Below are 20,728 nucleotides of genomic sequence, written 5' to 3' on the forward strand. Positions count from 1 at the left end.
GCTTTTCTATAAAGGCCATCGATTTTCCATTTTCATGTAGCTCTTGCTGATTACAGCGATTATGTAGAGAAGATGTTTAAGAGATGAAAGGTCATGACAGAAGATATCATGACAGTAGATCCCTTTTCTGACTACTGTAATCTCACAGATAGAGGAGGCTTATAGGGAGTGCATGGAGTATTATCAGAGAACATCGTGCAGTTTCTTTTAGATTATAGCAGTCATCTGTAGACCACCAGCACCCTTTTGTGTGATTATTTAACAGGGATGGCATTAATGCATGCTGTAACCTATGCATGTAGCAACAAGATTATTAATCATATACCATGCCACTCGCAGTCTTTCTCTTTAACCTTTCTTTGCTGCATGCCAGTGTGCATGAATGTCACATCGCCCTTCTCCAATTGCATCGTGGGTTTGCCTGCTACTAAGATTAGCCAAACCCACGGAATGTCAAAGGTCACTTCGTCTGAATAAATACAGGTCATCTGGCACCATATGAGTGTCACAGACTATCCAGACCTCCTCTGCCTCCGTTTGGGGAGTATCTCTTGCTCACTTCATCCAAAAACCAGGTAAAGATACGCATGCTCTTTTATTCAAAAATATAAATTGCAGAAATACAGTACTATTACACTATTGTAATATTTTCAATGTTTATATTGCTTTCGTTTAAATGCATTTGCAAACGATCATCCTACTGTTGTATTGTGTTTGTTTTCATCAAATTAAAAACTAATTAATATTATTAATCTACTACTACTAATATTAATGTTGTTGTTGTAAAAAAAATATTATTTTTAAACTTAATTTTGCTAATGACTGTAATTTTCCATCAGTGAATCATTCATAATCATTAATTCTCCAAATAATTGTCTTGCTCAGATACATAGCTAGTATAAAATACTGATCAGCAGAATCTTTTATTTCTTTCTTTTTAAAATAATAAATTATTATGTTTACCAGCTTTGACCTTGCTTGATATTTAACCTCTGAAACAAATCTTTTTTGACCCTTTTTCACAGCCTGTTGTATAATGCTCAGATGGATCGCTGGCTTTGAGCCATCGAATTATTGTCTATATTTAATTTGGCCTTTGGTTGAATGCAACATGAGCAGAGGGTGTTAGAGGTTTGTTACTGGAATGTTAAGAGCCTCTTGTTGAGGTGTTATTCAATGTCCAGCAGACAGAGGAGCAATATAATATTACATCATGTTTAGTTTTATTAAAAACAAACCAGTGTTAGTTTATAGCCTGTTAGACGGGCTCCTGCAAGCTCAGAAATAACTGCACACGCATGCCAAGGTCATACGTATTCGCTTACATCAATGGAGCGCTTCAAAATGTCACTTCCAGCTCTGTTTCTTGCATGTGAACTCTGTCACGTATCACAAGAACATCTACCCCGCCTCTGATTGTAATAAAGCCACTCCCCCATTGATGCGTCACTCTTAAACCCGCCTTCCAGAACACACCAGCCAATCATCTTCCCTTCTCCCTGTCGATAAAACGTGACTCGCGTCCTGATTGGTCCAGCTATCATCTTGTAAAATTGCTTAATAATTTCCTTCCTTTATTGCATCTCGTTGCAACGCAGAATAACGTGGCTGCGCTGAAAGTGTGGTTGGGAAACAGACGCTCATTTAACGTCCATTTAATAGGTGAGTTTATTTTTAATATAAAACGGCGACATCCAACCGAACGCAAACATATCTGAACGATGCTATGTTTTCGCTAGTTTCCGCTATCATACAGTAACGTGAGCAGCACAAGGTCATACGTGTTTGTATCTCAAGGACGTGTTTTCTCAAAACTCGTCGAGAAGTAAAATGTGGTTAGAAGAAAGAAAGAAATCAGTGCTTTTAGTGAGGTTTAAGATTTATGTACACACCCATATCTAAACCCTTGCTCTGACTCTTGGTGTTGATTCAGCAGTCGCCTGGTTCATTACTTGATCTTGGGTGAATGATTTGTAATGTGATTCATGTGTTTGTACTGGTTTTCAGAATACTTTAATTTCAGAGATGATATAAAGGTGCATTTGTCTCTCACATCTTCCTCCGTAGAGTCAAGATGCCTCACGCTTACCCATTCCTCACTCCAGAGCAGAAGAAGGAGCTGAGCGATATTGCTCAGAGGATCGTTGCTCCTGGCAAAGGCATTCTTGCTGCGGATGAGTCTACAGGTGCTTTAAGTCCTTAACTTTTTGTTTGTTGGTAACCAATTCCTTTGCTCGCCTAATATTTTATCTCAAATTGTTGTTCTTGTGCAGGTAGCGTGGCTAAGCGATTCCAGAGCATCAATGCTGAGAACACGGAGGAGAACAGGAGACTGTATCGCCAGCTTCTGTTCACCGCAGACGACCGCGTCAAGCCCTGCATCGGCGGCGTCATCCTCTTCCACGAGACCCTCTACCAGAAGACCGATGATGGCAAGCTCTTCTCCCAGCTCCTTAAGGAGAGGGGCATGGTAGTTGGCATCAAGGTGGACAAGGGTGTGGTTCCCCTGGCTGGCACCAACGGAGAGACCACCACACAAGGTGAAAATCCTATCACTGTCTCTAAAATTGATTATCGGGTAGTAAAATTACACATTGTGTTTTATAACCTTTCATATCCACTTGCATGCTTTAATCAGATGGACTTTGTACGCAATTGAATGGTCACAATCACTTGCTTATGACTCATTAAATGCTCATTTGGCTCACAGGTCTGGATGGGCTGTACGAGCGCTGCGCTCAGTACAAGAAAGACGGGGCAGACTTCGCTAAATGGAGGTGTGTGCTGAAGATCACCCCCACAACTCCCTCAAGACTGGCCATCATTGAGAACGCCAATGTGCTCGCCCGTTACGCTAGCATCTGCCAGATGGTGAGACATGAGTATTACAAAAAAATGATTTAAGTTACAAACTTTTCAGCTTTCTATTCAAAGAATCTTGGGACAACAAATGACCACAAAAATGTTGACCAGCACAACAGTTTCCGATATTGATATAAGAAATATTTCTTGAGCAACAATTTCCTAAGGATCTTGTGGCACTGAAGACGTTGAGTAATGGTGCTAAAAAAAAAATCAGCTTTGCATCACAGGAATAAATAACATTTTTAATATGTATTAAAATAGAAAACAGTTATTTATATACTAATAATATTTTACAATTTCCTGTATTTTTGATCAAATAAAAACAGCTTTAGTAAACATGAGATCTATTAAAAAAAAATTGTACCCACCCCAATACTTTGAATTGCACTGAATATTAAAATAATTCATAGTTATAATTCCAGATTATTATAGAGTAATCAATATTTAAAGCAAATTAACTTCAAATGTAGACTTTATTTGTAATAAAAATAATTTCATCATCTTTCTTCTCAGCATGGCATTGTGCCCATTGTGGAGCCTGAGATTCTGCCTGATGGTGACCACGACCTGAAGAGGTGCCAGTATGTGACCGAGAAGGTTCTGGCTGCCGTGTACAAGGCCCTGTCGGACCACCACGTGTACTTGGAGGGCACTCTGCTCAAACCCAACATGGTGACCGCGGGGCATTCGTGTTCCCAGAAGAACACCCCTCAGGAGGTCGCCATGGCCACTGTCACAGCTCTTCGCCGCACCGTTCCTCCCGCCGTGCCTGGTTAGTACCTCGCTCCGTCTTTCTTATCACAGGCCTGCCTGATAACTTCTTAAGCATGTAATTATCTTCGCGCGGTATCGTTATGTCATACCACACCCCTCTCTCCATGTAGGTATCACCTTCCTGTCTGGAGGCCAGAGTGAGGAAGAGGCCTCACTCAACCTGAATGCCATGAACCAGTGTCCCCTGCACAGGCCCTGGGCCCTGACCTTCTCCTACGGTCGTGCCCTGCAGGCCTCTGCCCTCAAAGCCTGGGGTGGCAAGAAGGAGAATGGCAAGGCCTGCCAGGAGGAGTTCATAAAGAGAGCTCTTGTAAGTTTTATTAACTTGAGAAGATCGTGAGACTGATCTGGTTACGAAAACACAGATATGATGTAGTAACTGTAGTACAAAAAAAGTTAATAAATACACTATTAAAAATGGGTTATGTAAATTATATACATTTATCATGTCTGTATATATTATACAATGTTTTATTGCTTTATATGAATATTTACTTTTGTTTTGAGATTCTTGATTGTAAGACATGGAGAAATGAGTTGGAGAATTAGCATTTCATATTTTAAAAGGACCGTTTTGTCTTGTTTCTGTCTCCAGAACAACAGCCAGGCCTGTGTTGGGAAGTATGTGTCTTCAGGAGATAAGGGTGCTGCTGCTGGAGACTCTCTCTTTGTGGCCAACCATGCCTACTAATCACCAGGAAGCCTTTTACATTTCAGTCCTCCTCGTGTCCCTAAAGAATCACTGAACCCGAACGCATCTATACTCTGAACTCATCATTTGACCCATTCCCATTTTCTGTCTAGTGTTTGTTTCTTCCATGTGTGAAAACTAAACTATGAAACTAAGAGATAATACTTAAGAGCAATGGCAATTTAATGATAACGTTTCTGCCCTAATAACCTCCCTCTTTCTTTTAATAGCACTCCAATGTATTGTAATGTTTAACTCTTTAGAGAAACGTTACTCTTGTACTTGTAGTACTTATAATAACTGTATTTGACTTGCACAAAGCACATATACCTTTCAGGGGTATATTATTATTATTATTGTTGTTGTTGTTTAATATGATGCGCACTGGAAAAAAAACCATTAAAGTATCTTTCACTGCTCACCTAATTTTTTGTCTTTCGTGCTGTTATCACATCATTGTGAGGTTTTGTGTCCGCATCCGTCGGAGCATTTCTCTTTGAATACTTGTCTATTCATCTTTTGAACCAAGCCAGATGCAAGAATGTACGTTTATAGGATGATTATCTTCATTGGAGGAATCTGCTGCTGTACAATTTCAATGGCAAGATTATTATCAGTAAGCTGTTTTGTAATTCTAAGGGATGCTTTATAAGCTCTGATTTGAGAGGTTTATAAATATTGTTTCAAATATATTCCCCCTGTGCTCCAGCTGTTCCTCAATAACTGGAAACACCTCAGATTCTAGGGCTGCGTGAAGATCCTCAATTTCTGAATTAAAATGAAATTCACATTTGGAGCAGTTTCAAATTTTAGATTACATCTTTAATCTTGTGAAGTGGTCTGTTTTCGATGTGGCAGCTGTTCCTCAGTAGTAAGCATATATATATATATATATATATATATATATATATAATCATACCCACCTAATTAGGGTAAAACAAAAGGAAAGCTTAAATACATCTTTTCAGCAATTTGCGCGAGAGTCATTCTACATTACCATAATATTGAAGGTAAAATGGACACTTAACATATTCCTACATCAATTATTATTATTATTATTTAAAAAAAATTATTCATTTTTTTATTATTCAGACATAAACAATGAAGAACATTAAACGGTCTTCAACAGTATATCCATTTGAATGGATTTAATGGTGAAAAGTTGATGGTTTGCAGGATTTTTATTGTATTTCAGTGAAAACCTAGTCATTTTTTAATGTTGTTTTTAATTCTTTAAAGTATGTGATCAAAGTTTAATTTTGATCAAACTGATTCATTTAACTGATTAGTGATTAAATTTGACTGTGAACAAAATAAATTTGCGGAGCCCTGGTTGCAGACGGATTCAAAAGCCTTTCTAAAATCAACCTGACGCATTTCTGAAGACTGACCAGCAGATGGAGACAGTGATGTTCTAATTAGCAGAACTGTTTTTAAGTGTCTTGAGTGTTCACTAATGGGGTAAAAAAAAAACACGTGTTGCAAATACTGTTATTACTATGAATATTCATATTACTCTAATATATTCTATATTCTTATCGTTTAGTACTGTTAATAGTTGATTAAATCTCTATGGTGGTGAACGGGGAGATTGCAGCAAATATGCTTTTTGCATTCCCATCAGCTCCAACAGGAAAACAAATCAGGGTCAGTCCTGTGTCAGTGTTTCTTGTGCCAGTGATTTCTCACTTTCATTGATATCTGACATATTTCCTGCAGAAAACAAGACGTCTGTGTTCAGACTGGTTATGGCATGCTGCAAGTATGAACCAATTCACATTCCTTAGACCACATTTTAAAATGCTGTGTATTCTGTCAGAATATCAAACATTTTCCAGTTAGATTTAATTAGGAAAAAGCATGTATTTTTGAAGGCCTGGGTGTAGTGATTTTTTTCCTCATTATCAATAGTTTTGTTTAAGAGTTTTTTCAGTGATGTTAGTGTTTTTGTTAGGTTTTTTTTTGCATTTGCATTACTAAAAATATGTTATATTAAATGAAAATGACTTTTTTGCTACATTTATAGATTTATAGCTCTGGTGAAGTGAAGGTATTGTGACTGGGCCGCTATAGCAGACACGAACATTATGTCAGCAGTTTCCACAGCTTCTACAGATCAGGCTTAAAAAATGATAGCATAAGCAAATATGGCATGTTTCTAATAAACCTCTAAACTGCAACTGGGATAAATGTTAGACTGGTTGCTCTCTACACTAACAATAATGACACAATATATTTAGCCTACATAACATAATATGATATATACTTGTATGTAGCCTACATTTAGTGGTGGACGAAGTACACAAATATACAGATTTTTCGAATTTATTTCAGTGAAATTACAAAAATTCCTTAATGCTTGTCTGTGGTGTAAAAACACCTCAGGGCAAATGCCTGGTTTTGAGCTAAGTATGATTTTCAGATACAGTGATGAATCTTAAAAGTCGACATTAGTTTTATCAGCATCAGTCGCGCGCCCTCTCACAAGATCTCCCTGTCAGTTTTTAAATAATTGTAACGTTTATTGATTATATTTTTTTGGTGATTATTTATTTATTTCCTTTTATGTAAACCACTTGAATTACCATTGTGTATGAAACCTTGCCTGGAGACTCGCTCTATACGGTTCATTTGAACGAGTAGTCGACTACTGCGAATCGATTTAACAGATTCTTTTAAAATAATCCGTTGTTCATGAATCATGTTCATGTTCATGTTAATCGCTTCTGCGCCTCGGAGTGCGTGATTTAATATAAAGTTAAATTTATAGATACCGATATGTTTTATGAAATGCAGTTACGTATAATGTACGATCTTGTGCTTAGAAATGTAAAGTTAAAAGTCACTCAAAACAAAACTACTCCAATAAAGTACAAATACTAAAATGTATTTAAGTACAGAAACGAAATACGACTGCTTCGTTACTGTGCACCACTGTCTATTGTACATTGAGAGCTGTAGTGTGGGTGGGAACTATTTAGGCGTGACTGCTGTGCTCTCGGTCGGATGTATTTTCGTGTAGCACCCGCTGCTGCTGCCGTGATTATTGCTTTTGCTGGCGTTAGTCAAAATGAAAAGTGGAAGGCAGTTGATTTGTGGTTCTTTTTATCTAACATAACATCGCTGCAAATGAGCTATGGTCATACATATAGTCCGTTTTTATAAATATGTAATGTTTTTGGATGTTTGGAGTTATCGTCTTACAGCGAGTGATATAAAGTTCATCTGACAGTTTTCACTCGCTATGGATCGAGCGGTAAACTCTGACCCTGTCGTTAGAGCAGACAATGGTAGGATGCTTGTGGACACTTTTTAATGACAAAATGTTATGATGTATATATATATATATATATATATATATATATATATATATATATATATATATATATATATATATATATATACCTTTTATTATTTGTGTCTCCAGGTCGTCAACGCTGGAGAAATTGTATTGCATTTTGGTAAGTGAATGCTCCGTTAACAAATTATACGATTAAACAAATTATAAGATGTAACCTAGTCTGCATTATCTCTATCTAGGTTACTGGGACTTTGCAATAACTTCGCATATGTGGTGATGCTGAGTGCAGCACACGACATCTTACAAAAACAGGAATCTCAAAACACAACTACACCTGTAAGACATTTCTGAGCTTGGCTATGATTAGATTGTAATAAAACATACATGAAGATAATATAATATGAGTTCAATGCAATTAAGATCCCTTGTGTTTACTTGGAAGTACACTTTCATGGCTGTTTATTAAACGTAAACTCTTACCAGTACATTGACCAATACGTCTCTAATAATTTAGAAAGTAATCATGAAACAACATGTAAAGATATGTGCAATTTATGTTTTAAAAATAATTCAGTTCAACTAATTGCATGTCATACAATTGCAAACTACAATACAGTTTCATTTAATAAAATTCTGAAAACATTACACTCGCAAGTAAACATTTTTAAGCATATTTTTCCATATGTGCTCTTTTTAACAGTGTATGCTAAAGTGTATTTCTTTTTCTACTAGACTCCAGCTCCAAATGGGTCGAACATCGAGATCAGCAAGAGCAACAGCAGCAGTTATGACTGCAATCCTGTGTCCACTGCTGTAAGTCTGTTTTTGTGTCCTGTTTTTCTCTTTCTCTTTTATTTTTTTGTTTCACCTTTACAGAATTGTCTGGGATATAAGTGTAAGTTTAAATATTTGTTCAAGGAGTGTTTTGACCTTGTTTTCTTTCTGTTTCTAGGCTGTGCTGTTGGCTGATATCTTACCCACCCTCCTAATCAAACTCACAGCACCTTTCTATATACACAAAGTGCCTTATGGGTAAAGCTGGCAAGCACTTTTTATTTGAGATGTAATTGCAAACGTCCATCGGCTTCTTCAAACTGATTTGGTTGTTTAGATGCTAAAATTATGTAATACTGTGATTTTAAGAGAGAAATTAGCAACTGAATAATTTGAGAAATCAATGTCAAAGGGACAAAGTCTGATTTTGTTTGTTGCCTTTTACAATGTGTGACTCAACATAAGAGCTTTTTCTTTATCATCAATAGCACGATTATCACCAAATAACGTATTTTAATTTTTACTTTCATAATGGACAGATTCCGTGTTTTGGTGTGTTTCTTCACGGCGGTAGTGAGCTTCCTGATGGTGTCGTTCTCTTCAACAATACTGATGAGCATATTTGGTAATGAGCATATTCCTCTTCTGAGCTGGGTTGATGAGATTTGATGAATGGTGTAATGAATCGTGGGATTTTTCCTCAGGTGTCGTCTTTGCCAGTATTAGTTCAGGATTGGGGGAGCTTTCCTTTCTCTCCCTCTCTGTGTTTTTTAGCAGGTAAAGCCTCCTAGAAACCCATTTATTTAAGATTGTCTTTAGAATGGGATGCTATTGTACGGCACAGCATGCGTGCACTGTGTGAAAGTGAAATATCAATACCATGCTATTTTGCATTTATGATTCAGCTTGATCTAAAAATAAATATATTTATTAATACTTAGCGGCTGTGTTCCTGTGTCTTTAAGGGATGTGTTAAGTGGCTGGGGGTCCGGCACGGGGGCAGCGGGAGTAGCTGGAGCTGTACTCTACTCTGCATTTACACAGGCTGGTCTGACCCCACGAGTCACGTTATGGATCATGCTGGTTGTGCCTTGTGTTTTGGCTTTCAGGTCGGCAGAACTTTCTCAGATCTCTGGGCTTGTACCTGTTAAGAAGATTCACTGCAGTGCATAAACGTATCTTTTCCTCCTTTTGATTTCTTTCAGCTATTTCTTTCTCCTAGTGTTCCCGTCCTCATTTCCACAGTGGAGCCGTCACGAGGGTGATCATTCCAGAGAGGTGAACTCCCAGGAGAGACGTCCTTTAATTGAGGAAGAGCCCGATACAGATGAGGACCCTGAGACAGCGGAGGAAGAACGAGGTGTGCGGTGGAGAACGCGTTACTTGCATTATCGCAGCTTTTCATTGCTCACCATGATGTTTATGATAATCCGTTCAGATATTTACAGGCCATGCTTTCTTCCTTTTGACAGAGGTTCAGCACATCAGACCCCTGACCTTCACTGACAAAATACACATTATAAAGGTTAGACTTACTTTCTACCTGCCCAACTTGGTGTTTTCTGTCTGCTTAAATAACATTGTGTCTGGTCAATATTTCAATAAATAGTTCACCTTTAGATTCTGTTAAATAAGTAATATCTGCTTGATTATTTAAAACAATGATAATATTTATTCATTCACAGGCCTTCTGCGCCTATCTGTATGAATGCAGTGCATTGTTTTCATTACCAGTGCTATTTTAGCATTACATTTTTGACATAATATGATTTTTATAACCTTATATTACTATAATAGTAGCATAATGTGTAGAGTTACTGAGAAATACCAGAAATGTTGTTCACTTCAAGTGTTACAAAAACCAAAAAAAACACTACTTGATGTGCATTTAAAGTGTGAGTACAGCTTTTGTGTGTCATGTGGGATAGCACTGTATGTGTGTTTAATTGTTTTGCACCTTATTGTGCTGCAGTCTGAAAAATGCACTTCCTCTTTAAGTCTGTAGTTTTTCAATGTGTTCCTATACATGCGATCTCTTTCAGGGTCTGCTGAAGTTTATTTTTCCTCTTGGTCTGGTTTACTTTGCTGAGTATTTTATTAACCAGGGACTGGTAAGTGTTTTCTGTCACCGTATTAGTTAAAAGTCATTAAGAGCAAGACAGCGATGAAACGGTCTGCCATCACTAGTATCGATATCTATCCATCCATCTCTCCAAAATTAGTTGGAGCTGCTCTACTTCCCTGACTCCCGTCTCTCACATGCAGAACAGTATCGCTGGTAAGACACATCACATCCTGACTTCATGTGTTTGAATGGCTCTACCTTTAAAAATGTTGTGTTCAGGTAGTCTTTTATGTTCAGCAAAGTTCAAAAAACATCTGATTGGCTGTATTTCTCAAAGGTTTCCACTTTATCAACAGTCCATCTCAAGATTGAAAGAGGTTTAGGAACTGATAAGAACTGTCTCTTCATTTATTAATTTTTAAACCGTATATAACTTTTACAGCGGCATTAAAAGAAAAATAAATCATACACAGCTACACAAGAAAAAAAACAAAACCAACCCATTTTAGTAACCATTGACTTATTATATGGTTAAAAAAAAAAAAAAAACCATTTATTCAAACCTTTTATAATGTTTTTTTAGGTTTGAAATCGCATGAGGTGAAAATAACACATTTATTTATTTATTTATTTTATTTTGGAGTGAACATCCCCAATCCACTTGGTAAAAAATTGGGATTGTGCTTCTTTATCTCTCCTCTGCAGGTATCAGACGCTTTACCAAATTGGTGTGTTTGCTTCCCGCACGTCTCTTGTCTGTTTTAAGATCAGGAAAATTTTGCTTATGTCTCTCTTACAGGTGAGATCTTAGGCATAACATAAACTAATACAAGCAGATGAAACTGCAAATATTGCACGCTGTTAAAGAACTCTTTGTGACCTGGATCACTCTTTCTCTCTCAGTGTTTGAATGCTGTTCTGTTAGCTTTCGCTGTGTACTACCAGTTCTTGCCAAACCCATGGGTAGTTTTTATTATTGTCCTCTACGAGGGTCTGTTGGGAGGAGCGGCCTACGTCAATACCTTCTTTTTCATCCGCGTTGAGGTGCGTAAACCACATTCAAGGCATTTGTTGATTTGATTTCAGTGGTCTCTAATGCATGTTCTTATGCTGTGTGTTTTGACAGACCGCTAAGCGCGAGAGAGAGTTTGCCATGGCTGCAGCAAGCGTAGGGGACAGTCTGGGAATCGCACTTTCTGCAGTTGCTTCCTTACCAGTTCACCATTATTTCTGCTCTTTATGAACAAATAAGAATGCGTTTGTTCTGTGTGTGTTTTTAAAATATTTCCTACATTTTATTTGCACTACTATGTTCTGATTTAAATGAATAATAATGGTTTGATTGATCTGACTGATATTTGACCCAGTGACATTCCGCTCTAACTAAACTTTATTAACCAAATTTTGGATTATGCTTTAATTTGTCAGTTTTTTTTTTTTTTTTTAAATGTATGGGTGTAATGCTTCCTGAAATCATTCTGGTTCGGTATTAAAATATTTTACGTTTCTTGTGTGTGGCTTTCATGAGCCCTACTGGGAAATCACTAACTAGCTCCTAAAAGTGTTGCTGCATACATTTCTAAGACAGTTTTAGTTCTCTTTTTGTGGCATATGGAAACAGTTGCAACCCTTGGTTTTGCAGTTTAATTTATTTAGCAAACGGCAACAACAGAGTGTTGCTTTATTGAGATTCAGTGCTTTCATTTCCCTTTCCCTGCAGGGTTTACATGACTATGCCTTCATTAAAAGTTAAATTCAGATAGAGGCACCTTCTTAATATGTAGGAAATGGGGCAAAAAAAAAATTCTGGAATTTATCGATTAATTCGAATTTAATGTTTTGCAACTAGAGTTTTCTTTAACTTTAATCGGTCAGTTGTTTTGGAAAAATTTATTTGTTTTTGCTAAATCGCTTAGTCCCAGTAGGAAAAGGAAGCAGAGTGTGCTAACTGAACCATGAAAGTGTATTATAATCTGGCACTAGATGGTAGTACGGAGTTGTTTTTAAAAAGCAGGAGTGAGATAAAATGTTACGTAGGAGCTAGGCTTTAAGTGTTGGTGTGTGCTTCCATTCGAATCATTTATCCTCCGCTTTGATTCACTGCATCTGTAGAACGGCTCAGTTTTCTCACATGGAATAAAATAAAGGAAATACAAAAGTAAGCAAATAAGTATGCCCACTTAAGTGACTTTGCTTTTTAACACGCTCTTAAATGCGCATTTTATAAGGTCTGTTTTACTGTAAAGTTCATTTTGTGACTAACATACCAAGTACATGTAAAACTGAACCTGAATTTTTAATGTTTAATGCATTATTCGATAAATATTTTAACTACATTTACACTTCATCATTAAAAATGAACCAGAAGATGATATTACAGAAAACTGCATTTTTAGATTTAACCAAATTGCAGTTAACGTATAGTTTACCGGCTGAAAACATTGCATTGCATTTCGTTGAAGTAAAAAAAAAAAAAAAATATATATATATATATATATATATATATATATATATATATATATATATATATATATATATATATATATATATATACTGTATCTGTCACTTTATTTATTTTTTATTTTTTTTTTTTTTTTTACAAAGCACGGGCTTTTATTTTGAAAAGTTGTGCGTCTAGCGGCCATCTTGGGTATTTCTCGAGGGTAGCAAAGTTCACATTGTTGCAAGTGATACAGTAAACCACGCGAAGGGATCGATTAAAAGATCAAACTGGTGAGATTTGGCAGTATTTTTTGTTTACGGAATGAAACTCACAAAACAAATTATATTACGCTTATATAAACGTAGCTGCAAATTTACCTTTTAAATTTCCAGTGGCATAAGTGTCTTATTTAGCTTAGCAGCAATACTAATGTAATGGGTGAACTTTTTAGCAGAATGTGTTTTGCTTACGTTTGGCCATTCACGTGACACTTTGCCCACAGTCCTGTTCTCTGCGAGTCCTCGGTGTTCCGTGGATCTCGACTTATTAATTCATACTGTGTTTGTCATGACAGACTGGTTAAGTGCACCAGTCACGAATCGTGATTCGCGTCCGCGCAGACTCAGAAGTCACTTTAATGCTGTTCCAGTTGTGTGTCAGCGGTTAGTCATCATGTCTGTCGGCGCTTGAGCACATTTCTCACTGCCATACCGGGTTGCCATTACTATTATCATTGCAGTGTGTGCAAACATCCCATCTTCCCTTTGTTCTTTGCAGGAAGTGTCTGGTGTTAAACTAACAGTGTGCCTGTGGTCCTGTTGATAGGAAGGGCTCAGCAGTGCCTGGGTGCCCAGGGAGCCACTGCCTGAGTCCCTAGAGGTAGAGACCAAACCACAGGACATGAGTGCTGCCAAAGGAGGCCTGGTCATCTTCACGGCCAACTCCAACCCCTCCAGCAGAGAGCTAGGGAGGAGGATAGCCGAGTAAGTTGCCACTGGAGCGCCGGTGTAACATGCAAATTATATTGGGTAGTTAGGAAAGAGTGGAAATGCATTAATTCTCCAACTGAGTGAATATGAGCTAGAACAACAGTTTTTTTTTTTTTTTTTTTTTTATTGTTAGGTAATAACACATCAACATCAAGTGCAAGTGTACTACCATTCAAATTATGTACACTGCCATTCTAGATTATAAAGTTTTTTTTAAGGCCGTCTTTGTCATGTAAATCAACGTTTAAACTTTTTTTTTTTAAGGCTGACATGATATAAAAGAACAAAATAAATTTGAAGGTTTAAAAAAAACTATTTAAATAACATAATTATTTGTTTAAATAACTAGTCTTTTGTGTTTTTCACCTGAATGTATTTTAGAATTCGTAAATGTATTTTATAACCTTTTGTTAATTGTATACCTTGCGTAATTTACTCCGAGATCGTCATGAAAATAGCGTTGATGCTGGCGCGGCGTTGAAATTGAATAATCAAATAAATTAATAATTTTTTATTTTGATTTTGTGGTGTGAAATGATTTGGGACGGCTGATATTTGCGTCTTAAAATAAAGTTATCTGTTGTGCATTTAAGCTGTTGTGCTGCATCATATTGTGCTTTTGTGCAGGCGGTTGGGTGTGGAACTTGGGAAGGTGCAGGTCTATCAAGAAGCTAACAGAGGTGAAGGCCTGTTTTTGTCTCGGCTCTCCTTTGAATATCTTCGCTAACACCGATGGCTGTGGCCGCTGCTGTAGTGGTTGATCATTCTTTGCATGCCATGCTGGAGAGAGTAGACAAAACAGATAAGCAATCTGAGCTTCTGTTCACTAATTAAACCGACAGTCTTTGTTTTGGGTCATGCTTGTGTGTTGTGAAATGGAGATAGGCTTGCGCTCCCACGTGCGGACACTGTGATGGAATTCTCCCAGCATTTCATGCACCGTTAAGTCCTTGTGCAAGCTTTTAAATAGCCAGTCTGTTTTGTAAAGTTGACTGTTTACTGTGAACCAAACTAAAAAGTAACATTTCTTTTCCCACAGAAACACGGGTCCAAATCGAAGAGTCTGTGCGTGGCAAAGATGTTTTCATCATCCAAACGGTCTCCAAGTAAGAAGCTTTAAAGAGAGACTCTTTTTAAAAGGTTTTTCGTTTATCCCTTATTACTTGTAAACATTTAGACAGTGTTAAGAAAATATTCACACACGATAACATAGATTCTTGGGGGGGTGGGTGTTTAAGCGAGGTTTTTTTTAAGAAGATGTGGTCTTAACTTGTATAAAGAATATCTCATTGGGTTTCAGACTTTAGCCTTTGTAATCTTATATATGGAGGTCTTATATATAAGTACAGATCTTATATATGCACGAACAACTTGTAACACCCCAAAGACAAAGGAAATCTTGAAATCATAAGACCCCTTTAACACTTCAAAAATCACAAAGACAACTCAACGCCAAACCATATGATCAGTGGTCATGACAGCCGAAAACTTATAGTTAAAAGTTTAAAATATTAGTATTTTTCTTACATGCTTGTCACATTGCTTCACAAGTAATCATCAACTAGGTTGTATGGAGAGCAGACTTGTTCGTATTGTCTGGTCTTTGAAGCATCAACATTGATCGCCACATAGACTTGGATTATATGGACTCTTAGGGATGGATTATTTTTCAGTAACAGTCTAATTGAGATTTATGTTATTAATACCAGAATTTTGTTGTTTGTAATGGTTTTCTGTAATGCATGCATTATAAAAAAAACATTCAGAGATTTAGCAAAAACAAAAAAAAGTTTTAATTTGAAGTTAAAATTTTAAAATGATTTCCTTTTGTTATTTATCTTTTTTTGCTACTAGAGCCCTGCTTTACTTTGATAGCTCAACCCACTCGCAGCCAATATGCTGAATTATGCAAACTCTGCGAATGAACCCTCAGTTTGACATTAATACTGAAGTTAAATACGCAAATCTCCATGTATGCAAATTAGATTCCCTAAGTCCCAGTCTTTAAAACCGTTCTTGCATTTTGATCTGCAGAGATGTTAACACCACCATCATGGAGCTGCTCATTATGGTGTATGCCTGCAGGACGTCCTGTGCTCGAAACATCATTGGCGTCATTCCCTATTTCCCCTACAGCAAGCAGTGCAAGATGCGGAAGAGAGGCTCCATCGTCTCTAAACTACTTGCCTCAATGATGTGTAAAGCAGGTAAATGAGTCCATCTGAGTCATAATTGTCCCTTCATTAGAGGTTTATGTGGATATTGGCTAATTTTAGTCCTCCAACTCATTTGCTTTGTCTGTTGGTTTATTGTGGCTTTGAGCAGGTCTGACTCATCTCATTACAATGGATTTGCATCAAAAGGAAATCCAGGGTTTCTTCAACATTCCAGTGGACAATCTGCGGGCCTCGCCATTTTTACTACAATATATACAGGAAGAAGTATGTCCTTGTGCAACTTGTCTGCGTCTCTTTTTCGTAAGATCTGGATTTACTGTAGATAGTTTTTCCTGTTTGTCTCTTCAAAGCCTTCAGTTCGAATTACAAGGCAAAGGCACTCTGTGTTTCACTTTATGAATGTCACCAGTTACGTTTGTTTGAAAACATAAAGCAGGGCGGAAGCTGGGTTTAACCGATGCAGGCATATATAACACACTGATAGGTTTATTTCTGACTAGCGCAGGTGGCCCATCATCAGATCAGAAGAGAATATATATATATATATATATATATATATATTTTCTTAGTCAGAAAGCGTTAGTCAGAAATAAACATATCAGTGTGTTATATATGCCTGCATCTTTCAAAAAATGTAAATTATGTGCTCATTTATTTTTATTGTTTTTTTGTTTTTTTTTTATACAGATTCCTGACTACAGAAATGCTGTAATTGTGGCCAAATCTCCAGCATCAGCTAAAAGGTGAAGTCATTTGCATGTCATGTCAGTAGTTTAGCTGTGTTGACTAAAACTGTAGTAGTGGTGTATGCTTTTAATATTAAGAGCGGCTTCCTGACTTCTGACTCGACATATGCCGTAAATATATGCCGATAACCCCTTGAATGCATATAGGTTAGTTTTAAAGATTAGTATATTTGATTTCAATAAAATAATGGCTGCTATATACAAACATTGCCAAGCTTGGAAGAGCCAGGATAAATGTTCGTAAGAAAGAAGAAAGTCTTACACACCTAGGATGGCTTGGGGGTGATTAAAATATGCCATAAATTTCATTTTTGGGTGAACTATTTTTGTAGTAGTACTAGTAGTATCATCCTTATCAAGAATTGAACCAAATCACCTGAAATCTCATTGGTGTAACTGTAAGCATTGGGTGGCGCCAGTATGCAAACATGATGTTGAGAGATGTGGGCATCCATCTGTGATGATATTTCAGTTCTTACTGGTATATTTGCTTCTTGTTTTAGTCATGCATTCCACAGGATAAAATTCTGCTTTAAGTTTGAAAGTAAATGAGAAACTTCATGAGAATTGCACTTATCAGATATACTTGTGCCAGCAAAGCGTTTTCTCTACATAAGGCCGTTCTTTTGAACAAGATTGTGACTCTAAAACTGCAGTCGCATTTATGTTGGCCCGATGAGCGCACTTTTCGGATGAAAACTGACTCTGTGGAAATTTAGAGTAACTGTTGTTTTCATTTGTGTAGGTCAATGCAGATAAATTGAGTAACATTTGCGGATAAAACGTTTGTACTTGCAGTATATTCAGATTGATAAATAAACAACAAATACTCACATTTTCTCTTTTTTTTTTTTAGTTATCTTCATACAATAAAATAACTAAAAAGAGAAATACTATGAGAATAATAAAATGCAGTAAAACCAAGAGGAAGGGTAAGAAAACATCAAAACTTGCAGCAAGAAGGATAAAGATTCAATCAGAATAAAAAGCCTTATCGAACAGAATGGTTTTTAATTGAGATTTTACTTCCATATTGTGACGTAGGCTTTTCTTTGAGAAAAAATTCTAATAAAAGTTGAAGAAAAACCCCTGCACTTCCACCTTGTTTTGGGGATAAACAAGAGTCTCTCGTTAGAAGACCGAATGGATCTTCTTACATTGTGCTCAATCAATAAATCAGAGATATAGTATGAAGCAATACTATTTAGACAATATTTGCTAATAAAAATATAACTGTCCATTTAATAACATTAATTAATACAAGACTTGGTTTTAATAATGTAGTAATAGATTTTGAAATGAACTTTTGTTTCAAGATTAATAAAGCGAATCATTGGGCATCGTTGAGCAATTAAGACGATGGGAGTTTTTTGTTTTTTTTTTGACCTTGCATGCCTTCTCAACCTGTTGTTGGGGACTCCCAAAACCAAAATATCAACCTTTCATTACCCATAATAGGGGCACTTTAACATGTTGTGGATGGCCTTGGCTGTTGTCAAAGCATTTTCATGGAAAAAAAAAAATTGGTTTCACAGGGCCCAGTCATTCGCGGAAAGGTTACGGCTGGGCATCGCGGTAATCCACGGTGAAGCCCAGGATGCTGAATCAGACCTAGTGGATGGACGTCATTCCCCACCCACTGTCAAAAACATTGGCGCCATTCATCCAAGCCTAGAGATACCATGTAAGGATCTGACCCCAGAAAACTCACTCAGACAGTTCATTTGTTTTCCATGCTCTTCCCTATCATCTGTCTGTCTTCTTACACAGTGCTAATTCCCAAAGAAAAACCCCCAATAACTGTGGTTGGAGATGTAGGTGGACGAATTGCCATCATTGTGGTGAGTTTAAGATGAAACACAAGACAGCATTGTTTTTACTATCACTGATGTATTATTCTAGTTTTATTTTTTTTAATGTAGAATTAGACTTTATTTTGTATTCTGTTTTCGTTAGATTTTGGTTTAACTTAAGCATAAACTAAAAGAAAATTAGACATTTGGCAGCTAGTTCTGAAATATTTACTTTTTTTTCCCCTGAATAATGTCCACATTTTCTAAGGCTATGTTCACACTGTCCGTTTTTGGGATTGACAACCGCATTTTCTTTACAGATGTGAGTCTCAATGTCTGGTCTACACAGCAGCTTACAGTTCTGTTTAGAATACTATCTGTATGAACGTGCAACGGGGGTCAAGCCTGTATTCCTTTTCCAGTAAGCATAACCGAAGTAATATCAAAAAGCTGGCGACATCCATATAACGAAAAGTCATATCACTTTTTAACATGACAATCCCGAGTCCAATCAAGTCGCAAGTTCTTTGATTAAACTTTCATACCGACAGCAGCTTTTAAATTTGGATTGGATTGAATCACGTGCAGAACACAAATGAAAGGGAGCAACTCAACAGACAAGTTGTTCAGTCCTGTTCCTTTCACACAGCGCGTGTGTTTCCCAAGAATGCGGTTGTCCCACCTGTAAATAACCAAACTATGCGTGAACGTACCTGTATTAAGAACACAAATACAGGACTGAATACCGAATTCTGCTGCTGTGTGAACGTAGACTAATTTTAGCTAAGAATAACTGTTTAGTTTGCTATTTCAAATGATCTTCTAATTAATTTATTTTGTTTTTAGGATGACATCATTGACGATGTCGACAGTTTTCTCGCAGCAGCCGAAACTTTGAAAGAAAGAGGCGCTTACAAGATCTTTGTCATGGCCACTCATGGAATCCTCTCCTCAGATGCCCCTCGGCTAATAGAGGAGTCCGCCATAGATGAGGTCATCCTCGAATCAGTTTAATGTGAGATTGAGAATTCATTCAGACTAGGCATGAGTACTGATTTTGCGACGTCTCTCTTTACAGGTCGTTGTCACCAACACCGTTCCACACGAGATCCAAAAACTCCAGTGTCCCAAGATCAAGACGGTCGATATCAGCATGATCTTGTCAGAAGCCATTCGCCGCATCCACAATGGAGAATCAATGTCTTACCTGTTTCGTAATATCGGCATGGATGACTGACAGGCCCGTGTGCATTCAGTCATAACATGCGCACAGAGGTCAAGACTTTCTGTCCCTATTGCCTGTATCTTTACCAGTTTTTTTTTTTTTTTTTTTTTTTGGTCTCTCATTGTACGTGTAATGTTTTGAAAAATTGTGCACTCAGAACCTGGATGTTCTACAATGCTGATGTGAAAATCTTCAGAGGACTGAAGTGCAGGGATGCTCCACCTCTTGATCAGAAATATTGGCACTTTTATTTAAGATTTGAAGGACTACTGGATGTTAAAATTGTCTTCGGTTCTTTTAGTCGTAGCTCTGCTTAATTTATTTTTATTTTTGTAATAATTAAAGAATGAACGACTCCACTGTGTGGCCAACAATTCCAAAATGTTACCATAAATCTATGCTGTGACATATCAGTGTCAGTGCCTCATGACTTTGTGTAATTATTGTGCCACTAGTTGTTTCTGTGTATTTGTGTGGTAATGCTGGGTAGTGATGTTAAAATCAATAATTATTTAATTCAAGGCTAAATAGATGCAAGGTACATTCTTAGACTTCAACACAGCGCTTAAGATTTAAAGCTTAATGTGCTTGATTGAATGTTTTTCCTGCTAGATTCTTCTACTAACACCTCAGCGTGTGAAAGCTTGTGTTTGTTTTTGCCAATAACGGGACTATGGAAGCATATTTGCCTCATAAATGTGGTCATAGTGGCCAGAGTTTTTAAGTATCTTGCCTCTGAGAACTTGACTTCTCATTTTCAAATGAAATGCAGGGTTTTTGTTATGTAACTAATATTTCAGGCTTTTGTATTTATTCACAGCACTTGATGACAATGAATAAACAACTTAAAGACTATCTGATGTCATATGTGTGCGTTGTTTGTTT

General features: G+C 37.0%; 3 protein-coding genes across 5 annotated transcripts; all 3 read left to right on the forward strand.

Annotated features, from left to right (window-relative positions):
• Positions 1–458: 458 nt before the first annotated feature.
• On the forward strand, positions 459–4,756 carry aldoaa (aldolase a, fructose-bisphosphate, a). Of its 2 annotated transcripts, XM_043233630.1 has the most exons (8): positions 494–575; positions 1,599–1,662; positions 2,068–2,186; positions 2,274–2,540; positions 2,711–2,871; positions 3,379–3,637; positions 3,750–3,949; positions 4,235–4,756. In XM_043233630.1, exons 3-8 carry the CDS (start codon positions 2,075–2,077, stop codon positions 4,328–4,330), a joined length of 1,095 nt encoding a protein of 364 aa, XP_043089565.1. In that variant the 5' UTR covers positions 494–575; positions 1,599–1,662; positions 2,068–2,074; the 3' UTR covers positions 4,331–4,756. The 2 variants fall into 2 exon arrangements, with proteins under 2 accessions (XP_043089556.1, XP_043089565.1); XM_043233621.1 differs by lacking the exon at positions 1,599–1,662 and having other exon boundaries at positions 459–575.
• Positions 4,757–7,338: 2,582 nt separating this feature from the next.
• cln3 (CLN3 lysosomal/endosomal transmembrane protein, battenin) lies at positions 7,339–12,640 on the forward strand. Its single transcript, XM_043225448.1, has 15 exons — positions 7,339–7,620; positions 7,758–7,791; positions 7,871–7,967; positions 8,364–8,444; positions 8,584–8,663; positions 8,945–9,030; positions 9,110–9,182; positions 9,371–9,514; positions 9,611–9,765; positions 9,878–9,930; positions 10,448–10,516; positions 10,628–10,683; positions 11,176–11,269; positions 11,374–11,514; positions 11,597–12,640. Exons 1-15 carry the CDS (start codon positions 7,575–7,577, stop codon positions 11,711–11,713), a joined length of 1,326 nt encoding a protein of 441 aa, XP_043081383.1. The 5' UTR covers positions 7,339–7,574; the 3' UTR covers positions 11,714–12,640.
• A 468-nt stretch (positions 12,641–13,108) lies between these two features.
• Positions 13,109–20,698, forward strand: prpsap2 (phosphoribosyl pyrophosphate synthetase-associated protein 2). 2 transcript variants are annotated; one of them, XM_043235768.1, is made up of 11 exons: positions 13,109–13,203; positions 13,739–13,896; positions 14,530–14,582; positions 14,942–15,008; positions 15,937–16,109; positions 16,228–16,343; positions 16,767–16,822; positions 18,361–18,509; positions 18,596–18,666; positions 19,465–19,611; positions 19,697–20,698. In XM_043235768.1, exons 2-11 carry the CDS (start codon positions 13,814–13,816, stop codon positions 19,853–19,855), a joined length of 1,074 nt encoding a protein of 357 aa, XP_043091703.1. In that variant the 5' UTR covers positions 13,109–13,203; positions 13,739–13,813; the 3' UTR covers positions 19,856–20,698. The 2 variants fall into 2 exon arrangements, with proteins under 2 accessions (XP_043091703.1, XP_043091702.1); XM_043235767.1 differs by having other exon boundaries at positions 13,117–13,203; positions 13,691–13,896.
• Positions 20,699–20,728: the final 30 nt, after the last annotated feature.

This window comes from Puntigrus tetrazona, chromosome 3 (genome assembly GCF_018831695.1).
Source record: "Puntigrus tetrazona isolate hp1 chromosome 3, ASM1883169v1, whole genome shotgun sequence".
NCBI lineage: Eukaryota > Metazoa > Chordata > Actinopteri > Cypriniformes > Cyprinidae > Puntigrus > Puntigrus tetrazona.